This window comes from Argopecten irradians, chromosome 8, assembly GCF_041381155.1.
Source record: "Argopecten irradians isolate NY chromosome 8, Ai_NY, whole genome shotgun sequence".
In the NCBI taxonomy this organism is placed as follows: Eukaryota; Metazoa; Mollusca; class Bivalvia; order Pectinida; family Pectinidae; genus Argopecten; species Argopecten irradians.
In genome coordinates this window covers 18,607,264-18,627,439 of record NC_091141.1, presented here as the reverse complement: position 1 = coordinate 18,627,439, position 20,176 = coordinate 18,607,264, and the positions used below count along the sequence as shown (strand labels likewise).

The 20,176-nt window shown below is 33.5% G+C and overlaps 1 protein-coding gene across 3 annotated transcripts; it reads right to left on the bottom strand.

Annotated features, from left to right (window-relative positions):
* Nucleotides 1-3,952: 3,952 nt before the first annotated feature.
* LOC138329580 (protein ILRUN-like) lies at nt 3,953-14,017 on the bottom strand. 3 transcript variants are annotated; one of them, XR_011209470.1, is made up of 6 exons: nt 13,753-14,017; nt 11,085-11,239; nt 8,323-8,520; nt 7,799-8,106; nt 6,953-7,675; nt 3,953-6,899 (listed from the first exon to the last, which is right to left on the bottom strand). XR_011209470.1 is itself a non-coding variant. In XM_069276664.1 (5 exons), the coding sequence occupies exons 1-5, from the start codon at nt 13,908-13,910 to the stop codon at nt 7,622-7,624; spliced, it is 873 nt and encodes a 290-aa protein (XP_069132765.1). In that variant the 5' UTR covers nt 13,911-14,017; the 3' UTR covers nt 3,953-7,621. The 3 variants fall into 3 exon arrangements, 1 of the variants encoding a protein (XP_069132765.1); XR_011209469.1 differs by having other exon boundaries at nt 3,953-7,369; nt 7,469-7,675; XM_069276664.1 differs by having other exon boundaries at nt 3,953-7,675.
* Nucleotides 14,018-20,176: the final 6,159 nt, after the last annotated feature.

The following is a 20,176-nucleotide window of genomic DNA, read 5'->3' as shown; positions in this document are numbered from 1 at the left end:
ACATGTAGCACTCTCCTTACTTTACAAAGAAATGATACAGGTATATATACATGTAGCTCTCCTAACTTTACAAAGAAATGATACAGATACATGTAGCTCTCCTTACTTTACAAAGAAATGACACAGATACATGTAGCTCTCCTTACTTTACAAAGAAATGACACAGATACATGTAGCTCTCCTTACTTTACAAAGAAATGATACAGATACATGTAGCTCTCCTAACTTTACAAAGAAATGACACAGATACATGTAGCTCTCCTTACTTTACAAAGAAATGACACAGATACATGTACCTCTCCTTACTTTACAAAGAAATGACACAGATACATGTACCTCTCCTTACTTTACAAAGAAATGACACAGATACATGTACCTCTCCTTACTTTACAAAGAAATGACACAGATACATGTAGCTCTCCTAACTTTACAAAGAAATGACACAGATACATGTAGCTCTCCTAACTTTACAAAGAAATGACACAGATACATGTAGCTCTCCTAACTTTACAAAGAAATGACACAGATACATGTAGCTCTCCTAACTTTACAAAGAAATGACACAGATACATGTAGCTCTCCTAACTTTACAAAGAAATGACACAGATACATGTACCTCTCCTAACTTTACAAAGAATGACACAGATACATGTAGCTCTCCTAACTTTACAAAGAAATGACACAGATACATGTACTCTCCCTACTTTACAAAGAAATGACACAGATACATGTAGCTCTCCTAACTTTACAAAGAAATGACACAGATACATGTAGCTCTCCTAACTTTACAAAGAAATGATGCAGATACATGTAGCTCTCCTAACTTTACAAAGAAATGACACAGATACATGTACCTCTCCTTACTTTACAAAGAAATGACACAGATACATGTAGCTCTCCTTACTTTACAAGAAAGACACAGATACATGTAGCTCTCCTAACTTTACAAAAAATGACACAGATACAGTAGCTCTCCTACTTTACAAAGAAATGACACAGATACATGTAGCTCTCCTAACTTTACAAAGAAATGTAGTCACACAGATACATGTAGCTCTCCTTACTTTACAAAGAAATGACACAGATACATGTAGCTCTCCTTACAAAGAAATGATACAGATACATGTAGCTCTCCTTTTACAAAGAAATGACACAGATACATGTAGCTCTCCTAACTTTACAAAGAAATGACACAGATACATGTAGCTCTCCTTACTTAAAAGAAATGAACAGATACATGTAGCTCTCCACTTAAAAAATGATCACAGATACATGTAGCTCTCCTAACTTTACAAAGAAATGACACAGATACATGTAGCTCTCCTAACTTTATAAAGAGATGACACAGATACATGTAGCTCTCCTAACTTTATAAAGAGATGACACAGATACATGTAGCTCTCCTAACTTTAAAAGAGATGACACAGATACATGTAGCTCTCCTAACTTTAAAAGAATGACATAGATACATGTAGCTCTCCTAACTTTATAAAGAGATGACACAGATACATGTAGCTCTCCTAACTTTATAAAGAGATGACACAGATACATGTAGCTCTCCTAACTTTATAAAGAGATGACACAGATACATGTAGCTTTCCTAACTTTATAAAGAGATGACACAGATACATGTAGCTCTCCTAACTTTATAAAGAGATGACATAGATATATGTAACTCTCCTAACTTTACAAAGAAGTGACACAGATACATGTAACTCTCCTAACTTTACAAAGAAGTGACACAGATACATGTAGCTCTCCTAACTTTATAAAGAGATGACACAGATACATGTAGCTCTCCTAACTTTATAAAGAGATGACACAGATACATGTAGCTCTCCTAACTTTATAAAGAGATGACACAGATACATGTAGCTCTCCTAACTTTATAAAGAAATGACACAGATACATGTAGCTCTCCTAACTTTACAAAGAAGTGACACAGATACATGTAGCTCTCCTAACTTTATAAAGAAATGACACAGATACATGTAGCTCTCCTAACTTTATAAAGAGATGACACAGATACATGTAGCTCTCCTAACTTTATAAAGAGATGACACAGATACATGTAGCTCTCCTAACTTTATAAAGAGATAACACAGATACATGTAGCTCTCCTAACTTTATAAAGAGATGACACAGATACATGTAGCTCTCCTAACTTTATAAAGAAATGACACAGATACATGTAGCTCTCCTAACTTTATAAAGAAGTGACACAGATACATGTAGCTCTCCTAACTTTATAAAGAAATGACACAGATACATGTAGCTCTCCTAACTTTATAAAGAGATGACACAGATACATGTAGCTCTCCTAACTTTATAAAGAAATGACACAGATACATGTAGCTCTCCTAACTTTATAAAGAGATGACACAGATACATGTAGCTCTCCTAACTTTATAAAGAAATGACACAGATACATGTAGCTCTCCTAACTTTATAAAGAGATGACACAGATACATGTAGCTCTCCTAACTTTATAAAGAGATGACACAGATACATGTAGCTCTCCTAACTTTACAAAGAGATGACACAGATACATGTAGCTCTCCTAACTTTACAAAGAAATGACACAGATACATGTAGCTCTCCTAACTTTATAATCGGTGTATAATATATTCTACATGACTAGAAACATATTTTTAGGTCAATTTTTGAAATTCTAATTTTCTGACAACTCATTTGTACAATATGAAAATTTGTTGGGACCTTATAAATACAATATGCATATACTTGATGAAATTCAGTGTACACATGGTGTTTAATTGAAAATTTATAATTATTAATCTTTTTTAAACATAGAAATCAACCTTGACCTTTCTAACTTCTTGTACACATTTGATATAAAGTGTAAATAATCAGAATGAAAATAATTTCTAGTAAACATATCATTCTAGTCATTTTAACGCCTACACAGATACAAACTTAAATTGGTGTAACAAGAATCAGACATGAACTTTTTTAATTACATGTACTGTTAAATAGATACTGTGAATTTGGAATTGTGGGGTGATATTCAGCTTTCAGACTATTGATGATGTAATAATTTTTGCATTTAAACTCTGTCATTATTTTAATGTCCAGATGTTGATGTGTTCACAAGTGGATATTTAATGAAAGTGAAATTAGGAAAAATATTTCCATGCCAAAGTAATTCTTTTTAGTACAGTAGACATTTTAATTACTTTCTTTTATTATAGATAGACTTCAATATATTTCTACAAAACAAAAATCTGCAAACATCAAAATGATTTGAAGTAAAATACCAAAATTAATTATCTGATAATTTAATTTCTTCAACTAAAATAGGTTCTGGTTAACATTCCAACCCATATATGGGATAGTGTCTCTATATCAACATAAAACTGTAAAACAGAGTATCAGAATGACCAGGATATTTACTGATCATGGGACAACACGTCAGGATTTTACACAGTATGGAATCGGACTCCTTAATTGATAGATAAACTTCCCTATATACTAAGATTTTAAATATTTGAAATGATTAAGGAGGTTTGAAATTTCATAATGAAACCCTGGGCTAACAATAACAAAGCTTAATTGGGACTAGTAATAGATTTGATCTGGATCGAATACAGAGGTTTTTAAAAATGATTTTTGTATCTCATATCATGTACAAGTAAATACATACCTTTAATAAACAACTAAGTATACAATACATGTATAACAAACGAGATCAAAAATAGGCAGTACTATTGTGTTAAAGATACACCAAATTAATATAACAAAAATCCAACAAATCATGGAGACACCACTGAAGAAATTGTAATTAAAAATTTACTTATATAATGATTCAATAAAAATAGTTTTAGATATGTGAATGGAAAACACTTAACGAAATTATCTAGACAGTCATTATAGAACAACACTGACAATTAACTATGAAATTGAGTTAACTTAGGTTAAATACTTGGGGATCAGATTCCATGAAAATAAATACACTTGTATGCTACAACAATGAACAATTAAAAAATCTCAAAAAGAAATTTATCCTTCTGAATGGAAAGAATCAAATACACGGTAAACCAACTCCAGCGTACAAGGTAACATACCGTATTCGACCCAATAAGCGCTCAGGGTGTTTAAAAAATTGAAAAGGTGCTAATAAGACATAATTATTGCAAATCTAGACAGTTTAGTGTAGTTTTGGTCTTTATTTATGCATGGACAATTGAAATTGAGGCCTCAAAAAGCAGGAAGGGGAGTTTATAGGTACATGGGCGCTAATTGGGTCGAATACGGTAGTACTATTACATAGTATTAACAAGGAAACTTTATTAAAGCCCCATACATTCTCTATTTCATTTCATGTCTTAATTAAACATACACATATTACAGATTTCTAGAAAATTTAGTATTAATTACTAAAAACTCTCGTCAGTTTGCTGACTGTAATACATATAGTATTGATTACTAACAAGAATTCCACGGAAATGGATGTGTCGCCTGCACAGCATCACAAAAAATAGTAATTTACAGTTGAAAGTATTTTTAATAATTTAGGTGAAGAAATCAAGTTCCATAACTCTTGCAAATATTGATGGATTTTGAAAAGTATCAAACCCATCTAAGATCTCATTGATATAAAGCAATTAACATACCAAATTTGGTTGGAATCGGACAATAAATACTAATGTTTTCAAGCGGAAGCCATGCTTTGACTATTTTAAGGTCCCGTAACTCTTGCAAATATTGACAGATTTTGACCAGTATCGAACCGATCTAAGATCTCATTAATATAAAGCAACATACCAAATTTGGTTGAAATTAGACAATAAATATTTAAGATATCGAGCGGAAACCATGGATTTTTCTGTTTTGATGATTTCAAAGTCCTGTAACTCTTGAAAACATTGACAGATTTTGACCATTATAGAACTCATCCAAGATCTCATTGATATAAAATAATTTATGAAATTTCGTTAAAATTGGACGATAAATATTTAAGTTATCGAGCGGAAACCATGGATTTTTCTGTTTTGACGATTTTAAAGTTCTGTAACTCTTGCAAATATTGACGGATATTGACCATTATCGAACTCATCCGAGACCTCATTGATATAAAACAATTTATAAAATTTGGTTGAAATTGGACGATAAATATTTAAGTTATCGAGCGGAAACCGTTTCCCGGACGCCGACACCGCCGACGCCGACGCTGACATAGTGATACCTAAGTGTCGCCCTTGCGTTGCAGGCAACACAAAAACTCCCATCAGTTTGCTGACTGTTTCCCATTTTTTAATGCCATATAACATTAATGTAACTCTAATTAGTTAATGTGAGATCACCACAATTACTGGTCCACGTATTGACCACCATTACTGGTCCACTTAAGTAGTCTCATACTATGTTTAAAAGCTATAAAAAGCCTGGTGTTATTTTTGTGTTCTTGTAAAACAAAATAGAACATTAGAACTAGTTGATCAATAGTTACTTTGCTTAGTTCAGGCAGCCAGTCATTTTTGTTAGTAATATTTAATTTCCTAATTTTCAATTCTGTCATTGCCCAGAAGACTCTTTTTAATAGACTAAGTGTCTTCTTTTTTAACACTATAGGTACACATGTCAATAAACATACACTTCCAAACATTATGTGATTTACTATAATAATACATACTATTTCTGTTTTATATTTATATATTGAAATATGCATTCAGTTATCAAATAAATATACAAGTAAAATTATAATTATATGTGAAAAGTTTTCTTGAAATAGAGAAAAGAGGGTTTTGCAACCCTTATCCTATACTTGTCTGTAAAAGTAGAGAAATGTGTGCCTTGGACATATCAGTGTTGACCATTTAATACAGTAAAATATGTTTACAACAAACACACTTCCAAGGATGTACAACAAATTAATGGTTATAATGTGGAACTGTTCATTTCCCATTAAGGTTCCTTTCTTTGTAATATGTATATAATGAACTGTGTTTAACAAAGCTATCTGATTGGTCCTCGGAGGTTCGGTATAACCATGCTTTACTGTATATGGCATTATCAACTACTGCTAACATGTTTGACATAAGAAGGCATTAAGGAAACCAACTTACCACCTAACTGTGATAGAAGTTCCTTGATTACCAATTTGTAACATTAATACATAGAGGCTCAATGCACATCATTACTTTTGAAAAGAACATCCTTGTACATCACAGAAGATTTTTAGATTAGATTCGGAGCGCGACAAGAATGGAGACAAACTTGAATCCTCACATCACATGAAGAGTTTTCTAGTTTAGAATTGGACCCAGACAAGAATGGAGACAATCCTGTATCATCACATCACACGACGAGATTTTTAGATTAGAATCGCACCCAGACAAGAATGGAGACTTCTTGTTATCATATTAAAATTTATCATCCTAACTTTTAATCAGGACCAAGCTGTTTAGATATCTGGTTTGGATATTCTTCTACAGCACTTAGAACTAAATTACCCAATTATGCATCAGGGAGGAGTTCCTTACCTTTCTCTATGTAGTCTATAGTTGGTCTTTGACTTACCAGCATGCTATACACCTATGCTTGACTTAACCCACTGACACCAATATCCTAGCAGGAAGTATACAACATTGACTTAACCAACAGACACCAATATCTAGTTGGAAGTATACAACCTTGACTTAACCAACAGACACCAATATCTAGTTGGAAGTATCCGACCTTGACTTAACCAACAGACACCAATATCTAGTTGGAAGTATACGACCTTGACTTAACCAACAGACACCAATATCTAGTTGGAAGTATATGACCTTAACTTGACCTTTAACCAACAGACACCAATATCCTAGCAGGAAGTATACGACCTTGACTTAACCAACAGACACCAATATCTAGTTGGAAGTATACGACCTTGACTTAACCTTTAACCAGCAGATACCAATATCTAGTTGGAAGTATACGACCTTGACTTAACCAACAGACACCAATATCTAGTTGGAAGTATCCGACCTTGACTTAACCTTTAACCAACAGACACCAATATCTAGTTGGAAGTATACGACCTTGACTTAACCAACAGACACCAATATCTAGTTGGAAGTATACGACCTTGACTTAACCAACAGACACCAATATCTAGTTGGAAGTATACGACCTTGACTTAACCAACAGACACCAATATCTAGTTGGAAGTATCCGACCTTGACTTAACCTTTAACCAACAGACACCAATATCTAGTTGGAAGTATACGACCTTGACTTAACCAACAGACACCAATATCTAGTTGGAAGTATACGACCTTGACTTAACCAACAGACACCAATATCTAGTTGGAAGTATACGACCTTGACTTAACCAACAGACACCAATATCTAGTTGGAAGTATACGACCTTGACTTAACCAACAGACACCAACATCTAGTTGAAAGTATACGACCTTGATTTAACCTTTAACCAACAGACACCAACATCTAGCAGGAAGTATATGACCTTGACTTAACCTTTAACCAACAGACACCAATATCCAAGGCACAATCTCTCCTTTACAGTATGTACGTAGATGATGATAATGTACACTATATACAGCGTCTTCCACACAGCCTCGCACCACTCGGTAACAACCACTCTCTCACCGTCCCAATGTTAGGACATGTCCTCTCCCATGTCTAACGAATCGCTGCCCTGCTCACCCTGGGTCTGAAACAAACACAGAATCAAATATCAAAACAGATTCTTAAAATCAGAACAGAATTTCAAAGTTCAACAAAGAACATACACAATTATAATTGTTTTGTAGTATATAGTAAATAGTTGACTTACTGGGAAAAGTGATCGGGCCATAGGGTTAGGTTCGGGTCCCATAGTGGGCCCCGACCACGTCCTGCCTGGGACTGGACTAGGACTGAACTGAGCCATTGTGTCGGGACTTCCTTGCTGCGCTATGATCGAGGAGTTTGGTGAAGCCAGTGGGATGGGTGAGTTATCAAGTTTCTGAGGTGAAGCAAATGGGTTTTGTGGGTATTCCTTTGTCGGACTTTGAGCAAATGCTCCACTGCCAAAATTGGACAGCTGTTGGGTGACTGCTAGAACTCCTCCTTTTTCTACAGTTATTATCACCCAAATCATATCTGAAACACAACCAAAATCATTTAAAATAGGGCGACGTTTATTGTACTTTTTATTTGACACAATAATAGTTTTTATAAGATACATGTAGTTAAATAGTCTTCTACATCCTGTATTTGAGCTGATTATCAATTATCGATCAATGTTAGATGACTGGTAATCAATATTCAATATCAGAGTAATTACTAGTACCTACAGTGTATTATTAAAAAGCTCACCTCCAAAGTACATTCCTGTAGGGGTAGACATCCTCCACTGACTCGGGTATGTACCGGTCTCTGACGGACTATGCATGTGTATACTGACATCTGCCACCTGTCCGGCCTGTAAGGCGTCCACCATCACACGATCCGATCGACTCAGGTTCTCTCCAGAACAGTGCATTAGGTTACAGCCAGGCGGCCACTGCTCATCACCTTCAAAACAAAAGGGTACAGCCAATTAGGTTTGTTACAATGCAGAGGTGGTAACTAATTCCAAGAAACTACATTTACTGATTCTACAAACTGCAATTTTAAACTACAAGATGTAGTTACTTTTAGCGACTTACCAAGTATGTTTCTTAATTCTATTATAACTAATTAACTATTGTAGGGTGTGAAAAATCAGGAGCTAAATGCTAGTAATTAAAAATGTCAAAATAAAATAAATCTATTTGGTCATCAGTGAACTACTTCTTTGTCCCCAGGGGGAAACGTAAGACCCCAGGGTCATATAATTCACAATTTTTGTAAAGGACCTTAAGACCTTCCTATTTATGAAAAAATATTTGATTCTACCATATCCAGAATTTCAGACGAAGATTTTTGAAGTTTTAGCCTATTTGACCCCTTTTGACCCCGCCCTAAGGCCCCTGGTTCTCAGTCATAGAAAATTTGTTAATAGGATTAAATGGCCATCTCATACTGATAATTCTGACAACATTTGACTCATTTCCTATTACAAATGACCAAATAATGCTCAAAAATGTGTTTTCCCAATATAAACTATAGTAAACTTAACCTCTTCCCCAGGGGGAAACTAGAGACCAGGGTTGGGGTCAATTACATTGCAATGTAATTAATTACAATTACAATTACTTGGTCAAAACTCAATTACAATTACAATTACAATTACTCAGTTTTGTAAATGTAATTAATTACAATTACAATTACATTCAAAAAGTAATTAATTACAATTACACATTACATTTTCTTACTATGTTTTTTTATATGATTATACCAAGGATTTATATGTGAGATATACGTCATTGCATATACACATTTGTATAAGCATACACTGTAGCAGTTATACAGATATAATAGTCGATATTAGTAAATTCTGATAGAACACATGTTCACTTCACATAAACCGCAAGGTACAATTGAGTATTGGTAGGGTTATTTGTTTTACATGTACATTTTTATTGGACCTAGCAGTAATATTGTCAAATGCGTCAGCTTTATGTACAAGATATTCATATTTTTTATTGTATTTTATCATCATTAGCATCTCAAAATCATCATCAGACAGTCTGTATCTGTCTGGTCGGAATACTTTGCCAGAAATTAACACTAAACAATCTCTCTACTGGAGCTGAAGTGGCTGGTATAGCTAAGTACTTGCTAGCTAAAAAAGACGAAGTTAGAAATCTGCAAGAATAATCTTTCCAGAACTTTATTGGGTCACAATATTTCTCTGTGCAAACTTCACTAATGTAGATGCCTACAATTCATTGGATTTAAGACCTCAGTTGTGTCTCTTTCGTAACAGTGTTATTTATATAGTGGGAAGAAAACTGAAAAACAAGTCTTCTGTTAATTATAATTTTCTTGGCAGGGGCAGTGAAGACAAATCTGAACTATCATCTATATTTTTGCCTTCATTAGATTTGCTAATTAGGTGATCAACAGGTGTTATATAAGCAAGACCTTTGTGAGTTGTAATCACAGGCTTTGTGTTCACAACTTCAAACTTGTATATTGCTTGAGGGGTAAACTACAGGTACCTATACTATACTGTATACTATGGTTACTGTCTCACATATGTTACCTGTTTAAATTTCTACATGGCCAAATAAATGTCATGCATTCATTAATCTTGGTAATTATTTAGACATTAGTAAATATATAAATGTAATTGAAAAGTAATTGAAATGTAATTGTTAATTACACATTTTTATAATGTAATTAATTACAATTACAATTACATGTAATTAAAATATTTCTTAATTACAAATTACTTTCAATTACTTGAAAAAATGTAATTAATTGCAATTAATTACAATTACATTTTTAATTACCCCAACCCTGCTAGAGACCCAAGGATCATATAATTCACAATTTTTGTAAAGGACCTTAAGACCTTTCTATCTATGAAGAGTATTTGATTCTACCACATCTGTGAGTAGAGAAGAAGATTTTTGAAATTTTACTCAATTTTACCCCTTTTGGCCCCTCCAACAGCCCCCTGGGGGGTGGGGACCATATAATTCCCAATTTTGATTGGCCTTATGCCTTAGAAGGTTTGTGTAAAATTTCATTGAAATTGCTTCAGCAGTTTTGGAGAAGAAGTCGAAAATAAAAATTGTTTACGGACATACGACGCACGACGGACGACGAAGGACAAAAGGCGATTAGAATAGGTTACTTGAGACTTCGTCTCAGGTGACCTAAAAATGATTGGTTTGTTTAGTTTTACGTCCTATTAACAGCCAGGGTCATGTAAGGATGTGCCAGGTTTGTTGGTGGAGGAAAGCCGGAGTACCCGGAGAAAAACCACCGGCCAGCGGTCAGTACCTGGCAACTGCCCCACATGGGATTCGAACCCGCATCCCAGAGGTGGAGGGCTTGTGGTAATATGTCGGGACATCTTAACCACTCGGCCACCGCGGCCCCCCCTACCTAAAAATGAAATGACAATGACAGCATATATATTACACATTAGAGTTTTGTTAGATCATTATACATTGAGAAGAAAGGTTTGCGTAGTATATGTTTACCTGTGTTTTGTATGCGCCAGGTTTTAATGAAGGTTGTGTCTGGTGGTACAGCCTCTCCCTCACCTACGGTTACATCCATGATGAACGTCATCGACGGAAGCTTCACATTGGGCTGATCATATTCAAAGTAGGAACCAATGGCACCTTGGAGGTTCCTGTTCAAAATTCAAACTAAATACAATATAAATGTTATTATATCATTAGGTTTAAGACCAATAAAGTGTTTCCTGTATAGCTCTGTCTATGAGATAGCTGGATGTCTCAACCCTAGTGAAGAAAATTTTGGCTTGCCAGCGTGATCTTTGACAAATGCTAGCTACAGTATATAGCGTCCCCAAAATATCTTTCACAAAAGTCGAGATATCCTTTTATCACATAATCCGCCTAACATCGAGTGAGTTTGCCCGTGTAATATTTTTGCAAATGTCACCAGTGTAATATGATCTGGAGCGATTTTCAATTTGCTGGAAATCCATTGTGACGTCAGACAGAAACAATAAAATGACGTCAGGAAAATGATGTGAGTACTGACATCAGGATGGAGGCCTTTGCAGTATTTTCGGAACACATTTTGACCTGAAATTCTTTGTTATGTAAGTATTTGGATTTATGTAATAAAAAGTATCTTAAATTTGTGTTCATTTCATATGAGATTTTATGAAACTCATATGAAATGAACACTCATGTAAAATCCTATATATCTCCTTGAAGTCCTTAACTACATATCTACAGACCTGTTTAATTTCATGTTCCCTCATACTCAAAAGAAAATTAAAAAAAAACTATCAATGATATATATTCACAACATCACACACTGGTACCATCAAATACACATCATTTTCAAAATTGATGCCAGTGATGTTTTACATAAAACAGGCCTTGGATAAAACAGTTTTGTTATGAATTAATGAATATTATTTATTTTGCATGATGATGTGATACATGTACAAGTGCATTTTTTTCCACTTGCTATTCTGGAACATGTACTTACAAATAGCAAGTGAAAAAGCTTTATTACATTGTATATATATTAAACTTTACAAGCAAAAGTTTTCACTTTCGTAAATCAAGCTAAACTATGTACGTATATGGATATATATAGAGGCAATGTGATATGTCTACATTCATCAATTTACTAATTATCTATACTATATATATATTCTATGAGACATAGGCATATGGTTAAGCTGCATTTTCATGATACAAGGAATTTTCTAGTGGGTGTGATCGAGTCACATCTTTTCCTTATATACATGTAGCTAGTTATATTAGCTACCCCAGTAAAAAGTTTTCTTTTCACTTTCCTTAATAACCATATACTTGAGTATAATGTTAGTAACTTGCTTATCACCAATCTAATTAAAATCAGAATCGTGCCGAGATGACACAGCTGAGAATTTCTAGATCTTGTGTATTAAAGTGTATCGTAGTGAAGCAGAATTATTAGACAAATTTTAAAATTAGATTGGTTTATTGCCTACGTGTACATAGTAGCCCTGCCAATTAATAGGTTGTCCCATCGACAAATCAGGTCATGACCAGTGTTCTGTCAATTAGGAGAAGACCATTTTATTCTACATGAAATAAACTCCTTAGCTTGTAGAAGAATTAAGTTCATGTTACTTAAGTTTTTAAAACATGCTGCTAGTAGATATATACAACACATGCTATATATAGCTAGCTGTATATGGTTACATCTGTAACAGGGTGAGAGTAGTGTGCCACCTGCCAGGCTGAACCCGTGACACTAGATTTTCTGCTTCTCCACTCTACGGTCACTCATGAGCTAATGGGAAATTCCCCAAGTAAAAAATAATTAATTTTCATTTGTTTTCCTACTTAATCTGATATTCTGTTTGGCAGATTTTTTTTCGTATTCTACGAAGAAAAAAAATCTGAGAATGGCGGGAAAACCTAACATAATCATGACATCACAATAGAGACGTCACGTTGCTTATAGATTTAGAAAAAATAATCCATTAGAAAATCAAGAAAATTGTATGTTTAAACATACATATTTTATGTTATCAGGTAGTCTGAAAAATTAATTATATTGCATTGATGTAACTATTTGATAACTTCATCGGGTTATGAAATAAATTTTGTTTGCAAACTTTTATGAGAATCTGCTGTGCGGATTCACACAATTTGCAAACAAAATTTCTTTCGTACCCTGATGAAGTTAAAAAATAATGACATCAATGCTTAATTGAAGATAGAAGGCGACTGTATATATCTCATTCTATGTATACTATAACTAAAATCACTCCAACAATGTTAGAAGTATAGCACAACGAGACACTTTTGAAATATTACGTCGTGTCAGCAGTCAGCAAAATAATGTCTGGTTAAAAAACATTTGACTCTCATGTTGTGAGGGTAAACTATTTAAAACCTGCTGCACATTCTACATCTATATTATACTGACCACCTTCATCTAGCTGAAGTTTATGTCAATGAGGAATGAGTGTGAAAAAATTAAATAGGCAAAGCAGATTGCTGATTTGAAGGCTGGAGTTAAACGTTGAGGAGTTTGAAAGCACAGCTTGATCTTAAATTTAATCTGTTTTATACAAATATCCACAATTTCGCCGATAAAATCACCCATTATAGGTAGATTTCAAATAAAAATATCATTAACTGTCGTTAATTTTCGACCACCACATACCAATTGTTCATATCTAAGAAAAATGCACATCCTGCTGGCGTAAGCTGATTCGGACCCAGCAATTTCTGAAAATCTGAAATCAACACTTCTCTGTCTGTTGTTCCCATAGAACTAAACTGCTGAAGCAGTTTACCATCAATGTCATTGTCTACATCCATTTCTATTTCACACAAACAAATTCTTCTTTTCTTGTCTTGAAAGCAAGACGCAGTAATTCTTATTTCATCATTACAACACAGAAAATTTCCAGACTCTGGCGTGTTGATCAGCGTCAATGTTGAGCTTAACATTAACTTTTACTATAATGATAAAGCCCTTTATATGCAAACGTTTTCTACCCCATTGAAACGTCAAAGTTGGATTATAAAAAACGAATAGGAGAATCCGGAATTTTGCATCCAGTTAATGTTTAGCAACTTTTATATTGATCAGTATTAATTCTTTACCTTAATCGAAATTGATTTTAAATATTCGTACCTTTATTTTCTTACAAGAAAATAATAATAGTATTTTTTACTGACATAGTAACGGACTTCTTAAGTCAAACTTTTTTTCAGGATGCGATATTAATTCACTTTCTAAACTAACACCAGCTGAAGAGGGATTCGTCCTAATCTTGCCTAATTATTAATAATATAATGATAATAAATAATTTGCATGCAGACAAAGATACGTATTACACAGAGATCTGAGTTACAATTTATTTAATTTGAACCCACCAGAGTGCCCATGCATAGACCATTTTTAGACGTATTAGCTAGCTAGGGGTTTCCAACAAAAACCTTTTTAAAATCTTTAAAAAAACACTACATAGTAATGTACACATATAGACTCCTAATACGTCGAAAAATCGTCTATAGGACTCTGATGGGTCCATATCGATATAAACTCTAACTAATTCTCATCAGGTCCCTGTGTGTTATTATTGTTTTTTTTATAAAAGACTAGGGGGGGGGGGTGTTTATAAACGTTTGAAGAAAGTAAAAAAGTGTGGCAAATACCCCCAACCTGTCAGTACCAGAAACGTTCATACGTATAACACAGCTCTAAAATATGTTTCTATATGTGTATCCATGAATGAACAACAGGACATAATTTAAGCAATCTAATTAAAATTAGTCTTTTAATTCCGCTCCACTATACGATGCTCTACGTATACGTTACGTTACATATTACGAAGTGAAATTACAAGTCTAATTTTAATTAGACCAAAAAAATGTTTGTTTAGGGTTACCCGACCGACCCTAATTTTTTAACCCCGACCTTATTTTTTCCCACTTTTCTACGAAAAAATAAAATAAAAGTCTCGATATTTCGATCTCATACTCCAGTTCCGGCCATTATTTTAGAGTGAAAGACACTAAAAAATACCCCGACCAACCGACCCTATTTTTTTGCCAATGTAATCCTAAACAGACATTTTTTGGCCTTATATTGAATACCAAGCTGCATACAAATAACTTTGTAGTTCAGAACTTCGTGAAAAACTCGTTTACTTTTAGAGTAGTGGCCATGGGTATCTGGAAACAGTATTCAAACCACTTGTCAAAATACTTTGAAATCCTGTTGTCTTATGATATGGACATAAATTAAGGTTATAAGCTTACGTCCATATTTTATAGTCAGGCCCGCTGACCTTTCAGAAACGGCATTTGATTTTAATTTTTTAAAGGCCCACTACCTATCCGAACGGCTTTTTATTTTCAAAATAGGAATGTAAAACGAGATTGATAATTTTGTAGAGTCGCATAAGTTATTAGCTTACAGTTAGTAATACACTTATCATCACCTTCTGAACAATTTAATTAAAATAAATTAAATGTTGATTTTCATAACAGGGGTCGTCTTATGCTTCCCGCCATCGTCCTTATTACCACGCGTTAGTTGACTATCACTGTGTCATACGACAAAACAGCGAACTGAATCTTCACTGTTACATCGATTACGCAAATAACATGCATTTGTTTGGTGTTGTAACCTCTCAGGCCATCATTAGATTTGTTATTATGTTATAATTGTTTTTAAGAAACTTATTTTTTTGTTTCGGAAAGGTAGTGAGCCTTTCCGAAACGGCTTTGGAATAAGAAAAACAAAATTGATAATTTTGTAGAGTCGCAAAAATTATTAGCTTTAGATAGTAATACACTTATCATCACCTTCTGAACAATTTAATTAAAACAAAATTAAGAAAAGAAACAATGATCTTGTTTTCAGAACATTACTTGGAATTACAATAACCAGGTGAGCGATACAGGCCCTCTTGTTTAAACTTATATTTCTGTTTTCACCTGTATTGTACAGTTATATATCAAATGAACAAAACCACAGGTGAACTTCCAATATTCATTCAACATTTTAAAATCACAAGTTCAACAAATATTGTTGCGAATAACATGGAACAATTGGTTTTTTTATCACTCGAAACACATTTTTATTAGCTTTTTCACAGTATACAAAGACAAATACAAAAGAAACATCTCTTACACTCTCACTTACTCACTTATAGTATTCAGTTTAAAGATGCTCCACCGCTGACAAATGGTAATTTTCACTATCAAAAGCAGGAGCAGACGATTTAGTTTTTTTCCTTTAGTTACAAAAGTTACTTACTGTACACCTTTACCACTATTGACAAGTTGAGCTTCCAATTTTACTTCAAGATAAACATATCTAAAATAATTAATTGCATCCCGAAAAAAAATCTGTGGAACTATGTGCTATATGGAATGCAGTTTGGATTGCGCATGTACCGAAAGCAAAATAAATTATTTTATATTCTTTTTTTATTTGTGTTAATTATATATATATATATACACACAATTTAACACCAATTATTGTTAAAATGATGGGTATCATTTATGCTCTGTCGGCGGTGGAGCATCGATCTTTAATAGGCTTCATTCATTTAGTTTGTCATTGCACAGGGATGAGAACCTGTCAGATTTATAATAATATATCAGCATTACAGTGTTTTGTGCTTGGTATTGTTTACCGCATTTGCCGAATAAAATTTCACGTTTTTAAAAGTTGATATGAACAGACATTTTCAAGAATATTCTGTTTTCAATTCTGATCCATAATCTATAGACACGCTCACATTCATAGAATAAATGAAATATGGTTCCCTCCCTCTGGTTAAAGAAAGTACATAATGGGTTTTCTAAAATATTAATTCTTGTTAAAAATGAACGTTAGTTGCCAATATTCTATGAGTTATTCTGTACTGGAACCACCTTAGAGTAACATCCTAAAATGTTGTACTTAGAGTAACATTTTGCAAGTTTTTTTTATTTCAATTTCATTTACATTGAGTATGTTTGACCATTTTTCGATATAATCTAGTTGCGTAATTATTTCTTGAAATAAAAATATTATAGGTGTCTCTACAACCCTTTTTGTTCTTATTTATTAGTATAATTGGGTTTTTTTTTTTTTATTCTGTAGCACGCAAGTACGCTAAACAAATGGTGCGTTATATAATGTCGTGACGTCGGCCAGATCAACGTCACGAAACATATTCGTCATATCACTACACCAACGGGAGTTATAGAAAAAATATCATAAATTCTCTTTTTGTTTGGTAAGGTTATATTGTGTCAATACCCAGCAAATGGAAATATACATTGTATATCATTTGGGATTTTACAATTAAATCAGTGTTCTCTGGAAATTTAATGAATGATTTCTACGGTGAGGTCACCTAATTTAACAATTATTATCTAGACTCAGCAAGTATCTCCATTTGCCCACTTTTTATAATCTGATAATTAGCAGAATGTTATGACACGGATTATAGTCTATTTCAGAGAAGTAAACCTGGATTTACCTGTGTTTTACCTGTGAATTTCACCTGTGCTACTGTACTTATTCCATAAGGGTATCATTTATGCATAACATGTACATGCATGGAAATCTTATTACATGGAAACATCTATTAAATACATAAAATTAATATTTGGTACTAACTTCAAAAGTTCTTTCTATCTTTTTGACAAACATATTATACATACATAAATACAGCTACATTAAACTTCATCTACATATACACATAAATGCTAACTAGACAAATAGTTTATGGTTATATGTATCATACATTTTATAATATATATATATATAGCCTCTTTTCATTAGAAATAACATTTTTGACAATTTTACTGTAATAAAATGCAATTTATCGTCATTTTTAGGGCCCCATTCTGCCGATTTGATGACAAAAGTATCACTTTTACTTTCATATTTGGACAGGTGCAAACTATCCGAAGTAGTATATATTATAAAAAGTCATTACTAGCTACAAAATTACCGTTTTTCTCGGAAAATTGCGTGTTCGGACTCGGAGGTTTACTGTATATAAGTTAACGAAATTTCAAAATCAGAAAAAACTTCGAACAATTTCTCACTGTTCTTCAGTTATAGTATAACATTCTCATTCTCTCAAACAATTTGCAGTTTGCAGAAGTCTATCTTCTGTAGAAATGCTTAGATTTTTATAGTGTGATAAAAGTGATGTGCATATATATATATATATATATATATATATATAATAAAAGTCAACGACTTTCCTCTTGTACATTCACCATTTCATGATGGATCATGTAAACCATATTATAACGAAAACTTCTTCTAAACTTAACATCATTAGAGCCTTAAAATTTCATTTGGATAAACAAACTCTTTAAACTATATATGTCTCCTTCATTCGACCAATTCTTGAGTATGGCGATATTGTATGGGGAAACATACCTAAAGAATTAGAGACAAAACTAGAAAATATTAACATTGAAGCCGCTCGCATAGTATCTGGGGCTACCAAATTAACTAGTAATGATGAATTATTTTGTGAAGTAGGATGGACAAGTTTATATGATCGAAGAAAAAACAGAAAAATCATCCACTTCCACAAAATGTTTCACCACCATACACCTATGTACCTATTCAATCGAATTCCTTCCTGCGTCTCAGATGTGCATAGATATGAAACTCGGAACTCTGATCATACATTTATTACACCAATTCTATGTAAATCTACCTCTTATAAACAATCATTTTTCCCATCCACAATAAGCCACTGGAACTAAATTCAATAAAGAAAGTTTAAACTAAATATATACGGTATTGGAATGTCGGGACATCAGTAAAGTTTGATATACAATGTTTATGGAACACAACTACATATGATATAATTTATTAAATACATGCATATTTACATGTGTATTGTTACATGTATCATCCTATAGATTGAACAGTTTCTTGTGATATATTCTCTATATAGCTACATAAGTACACATGCCAACATTACAAGCATTATTGTCTTGATTGGGTTCTCCTAATAACGACAGATGTAGAAGTTTTTATGATTTTATCTAATTCTTGAAATTGAAACAGTTGGTAAAAAACAATTTGCTCTTCCTGTGACACTGCTCCTAAAACTTGGATGCAATTTTGTTCTTTATTCTTATCTCAATGTTGAAATTTATAAAGATGTAACATATAAACTATTATGCATAATTGTCTGTCAAAATGATCAAATATATATAGTACATTGTACGTACACTGTACTGTATATATTGATATCCCTCTATTTACCTTTCTTTTGACAAACTATAGGTAGCTCAGGTAAACGAATACAGGTAAGCACAGGTAAAATTATTATGAAACTGACTATAATTGGTTTTCCATTGTTCTCCTATACCAACACTTTTCTTTGTTCTCTAAAAAGTGGGCAAATGGAGAACACACCCTTCTGACGGGGTTCAAGATATACCTTCTGACTGGACTCAAAATATACCTTCTGACAGGGTTCAAGATATACCTTCTGACTGGGATCAAGATATACCTTCTGACTGGACTCAAGATATACCTTCTGACTGGGATCAAGATATGCCTTCTGACTGGGATCAAGATATGCCTTCTGACAGGGTTCAAGATATACCTTCTGACTGGGATTAAGATATACCTTCTGACTGGACTCAAGATATACCTTCTGACTGGGATCAAGATATGCCTTCTGACTGGACTCAACATATACCTTCTGGCTGGACTCAACATATATACCTTCTGACTGGACTCAAGATATACCTTCTGACTGGGATCAAGATATGCCTTCTGACTAGGCTCAAGATATACCTTCTGACTGGACTCAAGATATACCTTCTGACTGGGATCAAGATATGCCTTCTGACTAGGCTCAAGATATACCTTCTGACTGGACTCAAGATAAACCTTCTGACTGGACTCAAGATATACCTTCTGACTGGACTCAACATATACCTTCTGGCTGGACTCAACATATATACCTTCTGGCTGGACTCAAAATATAACTTCTGACTGGTGCTCTGACTCAATTGAAGTACAGGCGTCTGATTGAAGATAGCTTGATGTCTCAGCGCATGATATAACTTTATATGTGAGTTGAGATGTCTTT